Raw genomic sequence first — 13770 nt, 5'->3', positions numbered from 1 at the left:
AACAGATGAACTGAACACTGGACATTGCATGTTGCTTAATAAATAAGAAACTACAAACTAGTTTATTGAAATGCTTAGAACAATGATCATACAGAAAATCCAACGATAAAACAATTTGTTAAATCACAATATTGATTTTAATTCATATATTAAAAAACACTTAATGCAACCCATATTACCTTCTGAAAAGTTCACATTAACTTCATACTGACATTTTATGTGCATAAATAACTTTTTAAAAGTGCCCATTAATATGTTCAGTCAGATAAAATTCAACTATTGCAGATTAAGGTTATTCACAAGTATACAGAAGAGCAATTTAACCCTGTAAAATGTTACAGTAACTACACTGAACTGTAATGCCAAGTGAAAGAAGGTTAATGTAACTGTGGACAGAAAGGTCAGTGTTGGTCCATCTCCTCATAACCAAAGTCAAATAATCCACACTGGAATATTTGGTGTCACCCAGGCGCTGAATCTACTTTGGCTCCTGCTTTTCTTCAACATGAGCGTCAATAATAACATCACACATTAATGCAACAAAGTTTTCACATTTGACTGAAGGACTGTCGGCTGACTCAGGCTCATAAAAAACATAACACTTCATTGGGCCAGCTCACCAGATTAAAGGTAGTTACTTGTAATGTTGTCATTTCATTCACAAGTCAGCCAACATCCACCATAATGACATATTGTTAAGCCAGTGAAACAATCGTAGGACCCCTTTTTATTTCACGCGCTGCAGATTTTAAAAACCCGTTTGTGTGACGTTTCTATTTCTTTTTTTTTTTTTTTTGTGTCCAACTCTGTCCAGCAATGGCGTTTCAAACCAGGGTTCAAAATCAAAGCTCATTTATCAAGACTTGTTATCCACTTCGTCTGTTGTGGGAGGCTGTATATTATGGGATATAAACACAAAGTGTTCTGGATATCAGCTCGTAGTCCTGCGATAATCGCGTATAAACTGGTTGAGTGAGCGGCAAGAGCCTGATCACACATCCGCTGCATTAACAGGAGTAAGCAAACATGATGAAACGGAGCTTGAACAAGCTTTAGAAACAGAAATATCTGTTTGCTTCAGGCGACTTTGTTGACTTTAAGTGAACTTTAAAGTGGGTAGTTTGCGCAGTTTAACATTTCACTATTAATGTGCATTTGAAGATTTCAGTGGCCGTGTACATGTTTCCTGGTGCCGTCTTGCTTTACATGTTGCCTACAGGCCTTGGCAGGAAAAAGATGGCCTTCTGACCTTGGTGGGTGTTTGGTCCCGCTTTGGGTTTGCCGTTCTTCTTCAGTGCAACATACCAGTTATATTTCTGGGAGCGATATGTGTTGTAGTGATTTTCCTCATACTTCTCCAGGAAGTAACACTCATCATGCAGTGCTTGCTGGGGCAAGAAAAAGAAAGAAGGGGTATTTTTACAAATACAATCATTTCTAAAAGTATTCATTGCTAAGTTTGCTGTGGGGAATAACCTAGATTAGAAGAAAACTCATACACAAATTATTATGTGATGGAATGAAAATAGCTTTGGATAATTAAAAGGCGTAAAAAAAAAAAAAGGCTTGTTAAACGTTTCATCACGTCTGGTAGCATTCATGAAACTGCAAGAAGATAGCGATTCCACTAAAAAAGGAGGTTTTACTTCACGGCAACAATGTCAAACTACAAAAATGGAAAAACTCACTGATCCGTAGAGGAGTCCATTTTTGTTCATAGCCAGGTACCTTCCCGTCATCTCACCTTTGATGACCACCACGCCCACACTCACAGCCTTCACACTTAGGATGTCTGCAACACAGACATATATCACTGTTCAACATTTCATACCACACAGCTTGTTTTGTTTCATTTCAGGGACAAAGTGGAAGAATAGAAACTGACTCGTCATCTAAATGTGTACACAGGGCGAGGACTTGTGATTACAAACCCAAAGCTTGCTAACTTTTATGGCAGCTGCTCAGTTAAGATATCTCAATGATGGATCTTATCAACCTTAACAGTCATCCAATGATGGAATTTCAGTTTTGAGTTTCCCTTTTCACTTTTGTTTGTCATTAATTTAATGACACTGAAGACACTTTTAACCATCAATGAAGTTAAAATTTTAACTGAAACTGAAAGTCAAAATAATGAGGTGCAATCATCTATAAAAGGTCAATTCTGTGTGTAAAGAAGTATATATTTTTTTTTAATCTTTTCTGTGTTAAAACCAAATAACCTGCCACCAAATCGTTTATCGATTGTGAAGCACAGCAGTCGATCACACGAGGGCAAGAGAAACGATTTCTTCCTCACCATAGCAATCATTTTCCTGCCTCCCACCGTTCACAGCGCCATCTGGTAAAATCCTCAGGTGATATCCTCCGTTCCGGCTGTAGAGTCTGGTCAGTGTCTGGTGCTCCTGTCGGGACAGATCCAGGGATGGAGGTACGAATGGCAGCATTGTCACGTCTCCCTCAGACATGCTTCAGAGGCTTTGAGATTCAGATAAGGTGGAGCGGGCTTCCTGTGCCTGCAATGACAGAAATCAGCTGTGTCTCAGCCATGAGAGAAAACAGGAAGAGGAGGAAAACTACGCCTTAATGATGTAAATACAGGAAAAGATTCCCTCCTCGACATACCGCTACGATATTCCCTCACTGTTTGTCTCTGCTTTTCTGTGTCAACCTTTTAAGGCCGTTTTATTTTTTACGAGGGTGGTGCAACCACCTGGGGAATCAGATCAAAGCCTCAACATGACTGAACATGTTTTCTGGCTTAATATTGCTGGGATCCTTTCAATATGAAAATCAATTCCAGACAACTGTGAATCATTTAGCTCGCATTTGAAATCAGTGCAAGGTCAGACAACCAAACAAGCAACATCTGGCCACACAATGAAAGACAGAGAGATTTCACTCCCTGCTGAAAATGTTGCAAGTCCCAACACAAGAGCTGCAATAGCAACAACAGTACACAAACAGTTTAACAAATGATGCAACAAGAGCCATTTTCTAATTCTGTTTGAAGTGAAGCCATTTTACGTTAACACCTTTCGTTCAGCCAGCTGACCAGAATATTGCTCAGAGTCAAACAAAGCTGGCAGGCAGGCCTGTCTTTCTCCCCGTTGGACCTTGTTCTTCCTAAAACGTTTTTGGAAAAACACAAAGACGCCCATTTGAAAGCCTCAATGACAGTATAATGTCTTCATCCTGGAGCAGCAGTAGCTGTCATGACACTGAAAAAGAACAGGAAAGCAGTGAAGGACCTGGCCAGAGGTGGTACTTTACATCGCTGCTCTCCCTCTCTTTTTTCTTTTTCATCATTTGAAGCCAGAGGTAGATAGTAGCAGCTTTAGCCAAGCTGGCCTACATCTGGAATGTCTTGGAGAAGAATAAGAAGGAGAGGGAAGATGGGGGGGAAAGGGAGAAGGAGGAAAGTGAAAGACAGAGCAGTGTAAAGCCGCAAGAGGAATGTTCGGCCTACTCACTCACAGACTGTTTTCCTCTAAAAGCACAGCCCCAAGGAGAACGGTATAACTCTGGACATGAATGACGGGCCCACAGGGACCTTTGGACGGAGGTGCTACTGAGAATGACGTCAAAAGTCCAACACTTACTGTAACTGAGTGAGGGTGCAGATCCATGGGAAGGGAGATTGAAAACACGTTTATGTGTTTGGATCAAAGGACAGGTTGCACAAAGTAATGATATTTTTCCTTTTTATTCTGCAGATTATATTAATTATGATTGATTGATAAATGTGTCATCAAAAGTCTTGGGAGTATTTCAAAAAATAGATTATGAAACACTTTCGAAAAACAGAAATAAATGAATTCCTGCAGGAAGGACAGAAAAAGTGGCATCAGGATCAGTATACTATCAGTATAATGTGTTTTTCTGAACTAGATTCCCACACAAACTGCAACGATCCTCTGAGCTAGTGAGTTCATCACCTACCTGTGAGAAAGTCCTGGGGCAGTGTCCCTGAAGAGCCAGCATGTCCTCCTGTCTTCCTCTTTTAATGAGGTTTAAGTGAAACCTTCCTGCGGTGCCTTTTTTTTTGCCAAATGTTCTTCCTCTTTTCTCCCCTGAGGAGGGGCCGGACCTTGGGAACTTGAGTATTTGTGTCTATATTTGTACTCCATCCACATCTCTTCTCCTCACCTCGCCACCCCTCTAGCAACGTCAGAGGACTCATTTTAACAGGCTAACGTCAGGACTAAAATTACCGCACTGAAGTACAGAGAGCGAGAGAGAGTCAAAGTGAGACAGAGTGACGCAAGTGTCCGCTCAATGGTAGGCAGCCAGAGCCTGGAAAAGAGCGCGACTGTCTGTCTGACTGTGCACTGGTACATTCTTATACTGGAGGCATCAATGAGCAACATTATATAAACACTTAAAAACCAACACAAAGAGAATGACTTCATTTCCCACAGTGATTTGCATGAATCCAACTCTGCTGCAACTGATGCTAGGTCTCCGTCTATGCGCTCTAAGGGACATAAGACATTCCTGCAGACTGAAAATGCATACTCATCAAAAATAAATGGGACACTCAGTCCTCATGAAGTGTACTCAGGTACAGTCATAAGGTGTCGACATGCCTCTCACATTCCTGCTCTGTAACTTAAACTCGAACATGACCGAGCTTACTGTGATTTCGGCTTCAGACCTCAGGCATGTGGAGGAATCTGAAGGGTAACACAATACTTTAAGCAGGACACGGCATGGAGACTCTAAGTGAACACGCTAATCTCAAAAATATATATTTTGCTATTTCGACATGTACTGTGGGATGCTTTCTTCGAGCGTAAGAACACAGCAATTTTAGTATCTATTTTTACACACTCACGCAGCAGGGTGCAGGCTGGATGAAGCATTCTCAGTGGTTATCTTGTCCCCCAGCTCTTCTCTATATCATTTATTCTCCACTGGAACTGGCAGACCTGGCAGCTTTTCTTAGTTTTATGATCATGAGATATAAGACTTAAATGAAAATGGACTGAGCCTCTCTGCCCCTTGTTCATCTCTGTCCTGTTTAGTTTCTTCAGAAATAGCTGCTCTACCCTGATGTACCAGGAGATGGTAGGATAGGCCAGCTATCTGAATAGAAACAGTTTACTGCCCCTTGGGATACCACACTGTATCTAATCTCATCATAAACCTACACAGAAAAGTATAAAATTCATGTGAAACCACCCCTCCCCAAAAAAAGAGATCTCCTTTTTGTTGTTTTTGTGAAAGAGCTGAGAGATACAAAACAGTAACTCTAATGTCAACTCAAACATTAAAAGTTATCATGTTTTTTACAACTTGATTAATATTTTGGGAATTTTTCTAAGCAGTAAGTATAATATTTGATAAACCTACAGCATCCGACACTTAAGTTGCCTTCTAGACAACATATTGGATGCGTGTGAAATGTTTTCAGTCCACCTGATCAGTTCAGGAAAATAAGTCACTATTGCATTGTTGTTGTTTTTTTTTAAAGCTTCTATGCTCCTGAAAACTGCTTCGGACACTGATGAGTAAACTAAACAGTAAGCCGCTGCCTACAAAATATGAGCTGAAAGACAAAGAGAGAACTGCAGAAACTCTTCTTTTTGAGCAGCATAGAAAGACTCTGACTCCCCATGATGGACACATCTCTGGCCAAGAACAGTGTGCACAAATAGGCAACTGGCTGTGGGAGGAAGAGTGGCTTTGATGGCAGCCTGAAACAGAAAGAACAAAGCTCGCTTTAGAAAATGCAAGCTTGTCCTACAAAGTGGAATCCACGTCAGGACGACTTAAGGTGAAACTTGAGGAGGAGATTGGAGCTGTGAAAAACTGAAGAGCAGTCATCTGTTTCATATCAACAGGAGATGGAAATATGCATGCGGATAATTTTAGCTCTCCGGTTGATAATTATATTACTGTTTTTCTGGAAGAGGGTGATGAGGGAGAGGAGCAAGAAAATGAAATTAGCAATGTCTTGATGGCCTGAAAGCATCCTGGCACTGATACTGATTAAAACTATCATGATATAAATACATGTGGCTACAAATACACACTAATGTGAGAGGATTTTTTGTCTAAGCAATCTGAGGAAAGTCATAGCCATTGAAGAACAATTTTAATTTGACATTATTCATTCAGCATGGAGATGTACTATAAATCAGCTACCGGGGTTGTAATTAAAACAGTGTTGCTCTACTTACAACCTTGTGCCATTCTGCTACCAGTCTCTCATGTTATCAATGACCTCATAAGGCCAATTAGCACATTATGAAAGTGGAATTTTTATTTAAAATGGGAGCCAATGTAAAAATTTCATTTTGACTGATCAAGACAATCGCTTCTTTGCGCCTGATTAACTCTGGTTCTTTCAATAGTATCTCACCTCTTTAAAGACACACATCAGCACCGGCATGCACTGACTTCCTGTGACTGCTTATGTTTGTACATCACACTGTGGCAGATGGAGAAAAGGAGAAAGGGGCCAGATGCTCTATGTTGCTCTGTCAGAGGAAGTAATGTGCATAAGTCTGATTTGTTTTCACACCTAGGCCACAAACACAAACTGTGTATGTGAAGAAGAAGTGAAAAGAGCTCTAAATTTTTGCACAGCAGTAAAAGTTGAATCAGTAGAATATGCAGTCGGTCCATCTGGAGATAAACTCTCCTGTGATCATGGGTAAAAAAAAAATTAAAATATGATGGGGAATAAACTTTGTGCATCACCTCTTGTCTGTTCATCAGCTTGTAAACCCTGTCGTGGTGCAGCATTGTGTGAAGAAAGGGTGACAGAGGGAGGAGGAGGCTTTAATTCATGGCAGTTCAAGCTCTGCAGAAATTCCCCACTATGGCTGAAATGACATCAGCGCCTCCTCCCACCAACCAGGCTCCAGGCGCGCTGCACGCAGAGCTGGTCAATGCGGAGAAGATGCAACACTCCCAACAACCCCTGAACCCTGCTCCTGTTTTATTTTGTTGGTAATTTTTGAATACACAAACTTACATGTATGTATGTACTCTGTTAATATGGCTGAGTGTTAGATATATATATATATATATATGTCCTCAAGCCATAAAAATAACCAGCGGACTTGAATATCAGACTTAGTCTACATATTTCTGCCCACCAAGATAAAACATTTCAGGATGTTGGTGTTGTGAAGAACTGAATGAGCCGACATCTGTCTTCAAGTAGAGCAAATGGTTCAGATTCAGTGGAAATGTTCAAGTTTAACATCAGCAATATGCTGAAACATCCAGCAAAGTGGCAGAAAAACTAACTCCAGTGATATCAAAAGGATGACAACCACCTTTAGGTCTTCTTCAGGTCATGTGGCAGGTGATCGCTCGGATGCATGGCGCTCTCAGTCCCGTTGGTCAGTCCGGTTCCTTGTTCCAGAGTAAAATATAATATCAAACATGAAGAATTATTCCTACTTACACTGGTAATAATTCAGTGGGACATTTCTTGAAATCTGTTGGATGAAACAATGTCAATTCAGTAGAGACAAACTTTTTAAATGATTATGAATGTGAATGTGAATGACACTGATCTTCTAACTCTTCCACAAATCACCTTTAAACAAAAGATATTTTACCTCTCTCTATTTATTGCTGGTGTTTTACTTTTGACGGTCCCAGGCAGCAGGTTTTCTCAGCTCGTAGTGAAGGCTCTTCGCTTTTTGTTTCCATCTTTGGGCCGGGCCCGCTCACCACAGGCCCGCCCCGGGGATGTGATTGGCTCAGGCGGCCGTCCGTCAGCGGATTATCCGGGTCTGGGTCGGCTGGTGACGGGCTGCAGCGCTGGGATGAGCGCGGCTGTGGAGAAAGCAGTGCATTTAAAAAAAAAAAGCGTCTAGGGAAGACACCACATTTACGAGCCCATAGATTTTGGTGTTGTTGTTGTTGTTTTCTGCTTTATTTTTTTCCCTTTGGTCGCGGACACCTCCCCTCCCGGATCTTGCTTGTCTCAGTCCGGCTCCAAAATGACTTGGTCGAGGGGAAAGCGACACCGGTTCACCTGAGCGGCCGGACTCTCTCTCTGTCTCTCTCTCTCTCTCTCTCTCTCTCTCTCTCTCTCTCTCTCTCTCTCTCTCCTCAGCCCCAACATGATCTGATCCGAGCTGCTCTGAAAGCGGACTGAACCTGAAGTGCAGCTCTGACAGACGGGAGGACTTCATAAAACAGGAGCCAGGTTGTTCAGAGGCATCTCTGTTGTTTCCCTGCTCTGATTGGATTTCCCCTCATTGCCAGCAGCAGTTGTAGTGTATATCAGGCTGGCTTCCTTCTGTTAGTGGAGTGTATTCAGTTTTTTTTTTTTTTTTTACTGATTTATTTATTAATTCTTTCTGGGGGGGTGGGGGGGCTGGGTTGGACGTGCAGGTTGTGTTAGTGGAGAAGAAGAAGATGGGATTACCCGCCCTGGAGTTCAGTGACTGCTACCTGGACAGTCCCCAGTTTAGGGAGAGACTGAAGTCCCACGAGCTGGAGCTGGACAAGACCAACAAGTTCATCAAGGAGCTGATCAAAGACGGCAAAGCCCTCATCCAGGCTCTGAAAAGTAAGTAGTGTGTGTGTGTGTGTGTGTTGTGAGCCTCACATAATCTGTACTACATCTATACTGAGCAGGTGGCTTTGGCAGAAGGAACCACTGGCGTCTTTGACCATGCTGACATGCAGGTGTCTGTGTGTGTCCCTCTCTATCTCTGAGTGTGTGTGTTCGTTGCTGATAAGACCAACAGAAGTGAAGAAGCAAGGCGGGGTGATTACAGTGAGCATCGTGTGGTGTTGGCTGAAGCTGTCAGCACATGTGTTGAGATATTTAGAGAAAGAGGCTGTGTGTGTCTGTGTATTGCTGGCTTCTGATGCTTCTGCGCACCAGAGGGGATTGGACTGGGATAGTGGACCCATAGAGATCTGAGCGTATGTTTCTGAAAGGAAATCATTTGTTATATTTTGGTATAAGACTTAAGTTGGTTTTGCTTTGAGAATGGATGGATTACGTTTGGTGAGATGTTTTATAGACTGTATGAAACTTTCCGCTGAATTTCAGTATTGGGTTCAGCTTAATTTGCCGTGTAGGGTTGACTTTGACAGGTTGATTGGTTGTTGGTGGCTCTGACTGTGCTGACGCAGCTCCAGGAACAAAGTTCAGAGAGAAGCCTATGGGCCTGTTACTGTAGTATGACCAAATGTAAGCAAAATGTACATTTCACGTCAAGGTTTCATTTCACCATCTAAAAGCTGTTCTCATTGGAAAAAATTTTGCTTTAAAACACATTGCATTTGTGAAAATATTTGCAGAATACTCAGTGATACCCACAATATAATACCTCTTTCAGTAGCTCTAGTACCATCAGAGATGATATTATTTCAGTTCACTTTTTGAAGTTGGTCACGCTATCTTTACCAGCAATAAAACAGGATTTGACAAAAAAAAAAAAAAAAAAAAAAAGAGGCAGATTTGATGATATGATCAAAGCAGCTACTGAGTGAACTGTATTTCTGTATTGAGATTGTTTGTCAGAAGAAACGACTGAATATTGAATGTTATCATCTGCTGGTTATATGATACCTGCTGCTTTTACAAATGAATATGTTTTTATTATTATCCAAAATAAGGTACGACTGTTCAGCAGTCACAACAATAAGGTCTGAATGTTTTCACAATGTGAAATGCTATTTGGAATTTGTTTTGGCATTGAAACTGTCAGATACTGGATTTGTGATATTTGAATTTAAGTGCTCTAACTCTTTCCACCTTTGGGATGACAGACCTGGCAGCTGTTTCAACATTGCGACTTAAACGAGTACTTAGCAAAGTGCAATACTGTATATACACGATCCTGATGGTATTTCAATTTGTTAGCAAGGGTACTGTATCCAGACAGGACAAATCTGGGTAAGTTCAGGTCAAGCCAGCTGGCGAATCTGAACACAACCTTCGTGTTACCGTCTGTACCTTTAAAAGCAAGCTGGCCCAGTCCTCTATCACCACAGAGCTCTGTCAGCTGATGTCCAGCCCTAAAGACAAGTCTGCTTTTGTCTGTTGGTGAGATCTAGAAATCAAACAGCATGGGCATTTCACTGAGGTTGAAGGGAGAGAGAAAAACAGAGAGTCATTTGCTTGTTCTGTGCCATTGTAGCAGGGTGCGGCCTAACAAAGAGCAAATTAGCTGATTTCCTGGCTCATCTTTCTATGCCTGCACTTACGCAGTGATGTTGGATTTTGCAGGCACATGAGGTGAATCAGTCGCAACAGGTTTTTGAATGGACGTTAGATTTAACACTGTCCTGGCAAGAATCTGTACTTCTGTATGTAACACATCGCTGCAGGATGAAGTCTGCCAAAGTCTCCTGACAGTGCACAGACATGCACCACAGAGGGAGACACTGTGTGTCTGCTGCATGAACTTAGACTGAGCTACTGTGGACTTCCTGAATAATATCTTCTCTGGAGTACACAGACCCATATTAGTGTTTGCCAGTATAATGATAAACTGGTGAGACACTAAATGTAACTGTTTTCTATGATTTTTATATCAACGTATCGATGCCTTTTAATATCTCTGGTTGCAATGATCCCCTGTGATGGTCAAATCAATGAGCAGAATTGATCTTTGTCAACGCAGGGCATCATTACTATTCATAGCAGTGTGGTAAATTATCTTCATTTGTCAGATCTTCGGTCAAATTTGAAAATAGTTTTCCATAAAAAAAAAAAAAAAGAATTCCTTACAGTTATTTATGCTTTAAATTTTTATAAAATTACATTAAATGTCACTGTAACTGCTTCCATAAGTAACACAATAAAAACATATAGGAGTCGTTTGTTCAGGGTTTTCAAGAATTTTCTGCCATAAAACATCAAAACGCAGAAATGTTTTCAAATCTATCCAGCATGTTTTTCTTGGTTTAATTCCACATGCAGTGTGAAGCCACAACCATTGTTGCTGACGTTAGTTCTAATAAATTATTGTCCACAAATTCAGAGAAGAAGAACGTAGTAAATTACACAAACTGGGATTTATGGTAACGACACTGTGGAGTTTCATGGTGTTTTATGAACATAAATGAATAAAGGTAGAAACACAAGCTTTGTTTTCCATAAATTAAAAATACACTCCCATTCTGATGCATTTCTGCTGATGGAATCATCACCTGAAAATATCCAACATGTTACTTTGGCATGAAAAATACAAAACAAGACCCAAAAACGTTTGTGTTACTGATGTAAAGCTCCTGAAATAACCACCGTCCCTTCTTATATGTGTGAGTCGGGTTTCGACGGGTCTGACAACCACGCAGTTTTGAGAGTGACACAATATTAGGGGGCAGGCACAGACGTGCACATATATTTGTGTGTGTGTTAGCCAGCTGTCATTTCAGGGCAGATGTATGTTGTCAATTGGGAGCCCATAGAAAGGGTTTGGTTCTCTGCTCCACCTCTAACATGGCGTAACTCAATCAGCCGGACAAACCCTGATTACAAGCTGTGCTGCTGTGAAGAAAGTAAGACCTCATGTTTAGGCAGTTTTATGTGACATTGCTACACGATGCTGCCACGTTTTCAGTTATTTATTTATTCATATCACTTGGTGCAGCACAGTGTGATCAAAAAACTATTGCTGATTAGCTGTGATCTACCAATACCTTGTTTATTCGTTGAACTCAGCTGTATAGTTTGAAGTCCCACCTGTCGTGGACTGCTTCCTGTACAATGAAGTCATTTTTTTACTGCACACTCTTGCTTCTTGCAGGGAGGAATTTTTCGGTCTGACAGTCATCTTTCTTTAACATTAAGTCATCTAATAATTGTCATGCATAATTGCACACACGGACACGTTACGGTGAGCATGACAAATGAATACGACTTACAGAGCATTTACCCTGTCTTCAAAAAAACTGTTTTTACTGAAAACATGAAACATGAGAAAACACATTTCAGGCTGCACCTGGTTAGTTTATAATAGGAGTTTTTCATTACGTATCGTTTCCTGCACAACTGTGCATGCATGTTGCAAATACGGGTGCTGTACATGTTTTTGTGTGGCCTGGCGACCTGTTTGTTTGTGTGTGTGTGTGTGTGTGTGTGTGTGTGTGTGTGTGTGTGTGTGTGTGTGTGTGTGTGTGTGTGTGTGTGTGTGTGTGTGTGTGTGTAGCCTTAACCTTGAATAAGATGATGATACCAGATGGATCACAAACGTGTAGGGAGGACAGATACATATACAGACAAAATGATCAAAAAAGGAAAGAGAAAAAGGCAAAGATGCACTCAGAGGATGGCCCAAGAAAACTATTTGTTATATCATTAGTCAAAATCCTTTTTTCTTTTTTTTTTTTTTTTAATATTAAAAACTATATATGAAACAGGAACCTTATCACTTTTGGACTAAAACCAAATGCCATGACATGGTGTATGTCTATGTAAGGCTCATTTCAACTGCAAAAGGTTAAGAGAAGAAGTAGTCTTGACAGCTAACACTCTAGTGAGCTCAAAACGACAGCGCAAGTGGGTTCGATGTGCAAAAGGGGTAACGGGAATTGAAGCATGGATGTTGTGGTTATGTGTTAAGCCTTCACCTTTACGCTGCCAGATGATCCAAAGCTCTTTAAAATAGTCTTGCTTTATTGATAGCCAAGGCCTGAAGAGGAAGTCTCTCTCTGAAAAAATGGCTGAACAGTAAAATCTTCGGGCCAATTTTAGCTACATGAAATGTTCTTGATGGACAGACCAGATTTAGCCTGTGCATGTTGGCCCTTTGGAGAAACAGTTGATGCTTAAACATTTAGAAACATTGGCCACGAACAAAATGACTCTGAGAGGATGACTGCTACATGAAAATGACATCGTCAACCTGAAAATGCTGGCACATATATCAAAGGATTTGACCCTCAAAATACAGTTTGTTCAGGCATGTGTGTTTCTCCCTGTGGAAGCTGTTACTGGTTAAAAACAGCCCTCCACCCATTAGCGTTGTCTTGATAACGGTTTTGTTTTTGGGCTGACTTCAAATTGAACCTTTAACTGCCCCTAGCAACCCCACAAACAAGCTGCTGGCAAACTATGGGCTTGTGTGTGAATGCCTCAACAGAGGAAGTGGGAATTCCCTGCAACAGGCCACGCAGTGTTGCAATGCATCTCTGTCCCTCCGACTTCTCTCTCTTTACCTTCTGGTCTTTGTTTTTCTGCAGCCCCCCCTCATTGTTAGTGAGCAATAAGAAAGATAATGGCAGTCATTCGGTGGCTCAACTGTCAACTGTGCTGATAGATGAGGGTCACACACACGGACAAATGCACACCGCACCATAACTAATTCTCAATTATGACTGATGGAGGGAGGGAACCCTCTTTTAAAAGGTCCCCAGCAAAAGGAGAGTAGTTGCCGAGGGGCAAAGGAAAGAGAAAAAGTGTGTGTGAGAAAGACGTGGGGGTGGGGATGGTGTTGTCTGTGACGATTGTGTTTAAAAGCTGACATGGCCTTATTTTCAACCTCTTTATGAAGGAGCTTAGAGCAGAGAGATCTGTGTTGTGGAGGATAGAAGAGGTTAGATAAGGGAGATACTGGAAAAGGAAAGAGGCAAGGTTCTGGAGAGAAGCACGGTGGGGCGTCACACTGAATACATTCCAGCACATACATCACACAGCACCAAAGATGACAGGAAGGTGCGTGCATGTTTTAAGGCGGCGTATTTTCTGCAGTGAAGAGTATTTAGGCTGTAGACGGGTATCAGGCATGCATAAAGGCATTTGTCTGTTTATGGGTGTGTGTTGCCACTGCAGCACAG

General features: G+C 41.4%; 2 protein-coding genes across 5 annotated transcripts in view; one reads left to right on the top strand and one right to left on the bottom strand.

The window, feature by feature from the left end:
* Nucleotides 1–738: 738 nt before the first annotated feature.
* On the bottom strand, nt 739–4069 carry LOC115054416 (putative fibroblast growth factor 1). Of its 2 annotated transcripts, XM_029519651.1 has the most exons (4): nt 3943–4069; nt 2300–2516; nt 1689–1792; nt 739–1388 (listed from the first exon to the last, which is right to left on the bottom strand). In XM_029519651.1, the coding sequence occupies exons 2-4, from the start codon at nt 2466–2468 to the stop codon at nt 1203–1205; spliced, it is 459 nt and encodes a 152-aa protein (XP_029375511.1). In that variant the 5' UTR covers nt 2469–2516; nt 3943–4069; the 3' UTR covers nt 739–1202. The 2 variants fall into 2 exon arrangements, with proteins under 2 accessions (XP_029375511.1, XP_029375512.1); XM_029519652.1 differs by lacking the exon at nt 3943–4069 and having other exon boundaries at nt 2300–2547.
* Nucleotides 4070–7769: 3700 nt separating this feature from the next.
* LOC115053885 (rho GTPase-activating protein 26) overlaps nt 7770–13770 on the top strand; it is a 66222-nt gene continuing 60221 nt past the window's right edge. For 2 of the 3 annotated variants that reach the window (XM_029518751.1, XM_029518750.1), the window contains exon 1: nt 8389–8542. In XM_029518751.1, coding sequence (XP_029374611.1) covers nt 8389–8542 — 154 coding nt within the window. Of the gene's footprint in view, nt 8177–8364; nt 8543–13770 lie in introns of those variants that run through there. The other variant, XM_029518749.1, reaches the window with a different exon arrangement.

The sequence above is a fragment of the Echeneis naucrates genome, chromosome 14, assembly GCF_900963305.1.
Source record: "Echeneis naucrates chromosome 14, fEcheNa1.1, whole genome shotgun sequence".
NCBI classification, from domain to species: Eukaryota; Metazoa; Chordata; class Actinopteri; order Carangiformes; family Echeneidae; genus Echeneis; species Echeneis naucrates.
This window is presented reverse-complemented; position numbering and strand designations above follow the sequence as displayed.

What these genes read in the sequence shown, in the direction of transcription:
- LOC115054416 (XM_029519651.1), bottom strand. Translation starts at nt 2,468, where the DNA reads ATGTCTGAGGGAGACGTGACAATGCTGCCATTCGTACCTCCATCCCTG. An exon ending in GCAGGAAAATGATTGCTATG is followed by an intron (nt 1,793 to 2,299) that starts GTGAGGAAGAAA and finishes TCTGTGTTGCAG; the next exon opens with ACATCCTAAGTGTGAAGGCT. An exon ending in ATGGACTCCTCTACGGATCA is followed by an intron (nt 1,389 to 1,688) that starts GTGAGTTTTTCC and finishes TTCTTGCCCCAG; the next exon opens with CAAGCACTGCATGATGAGTG.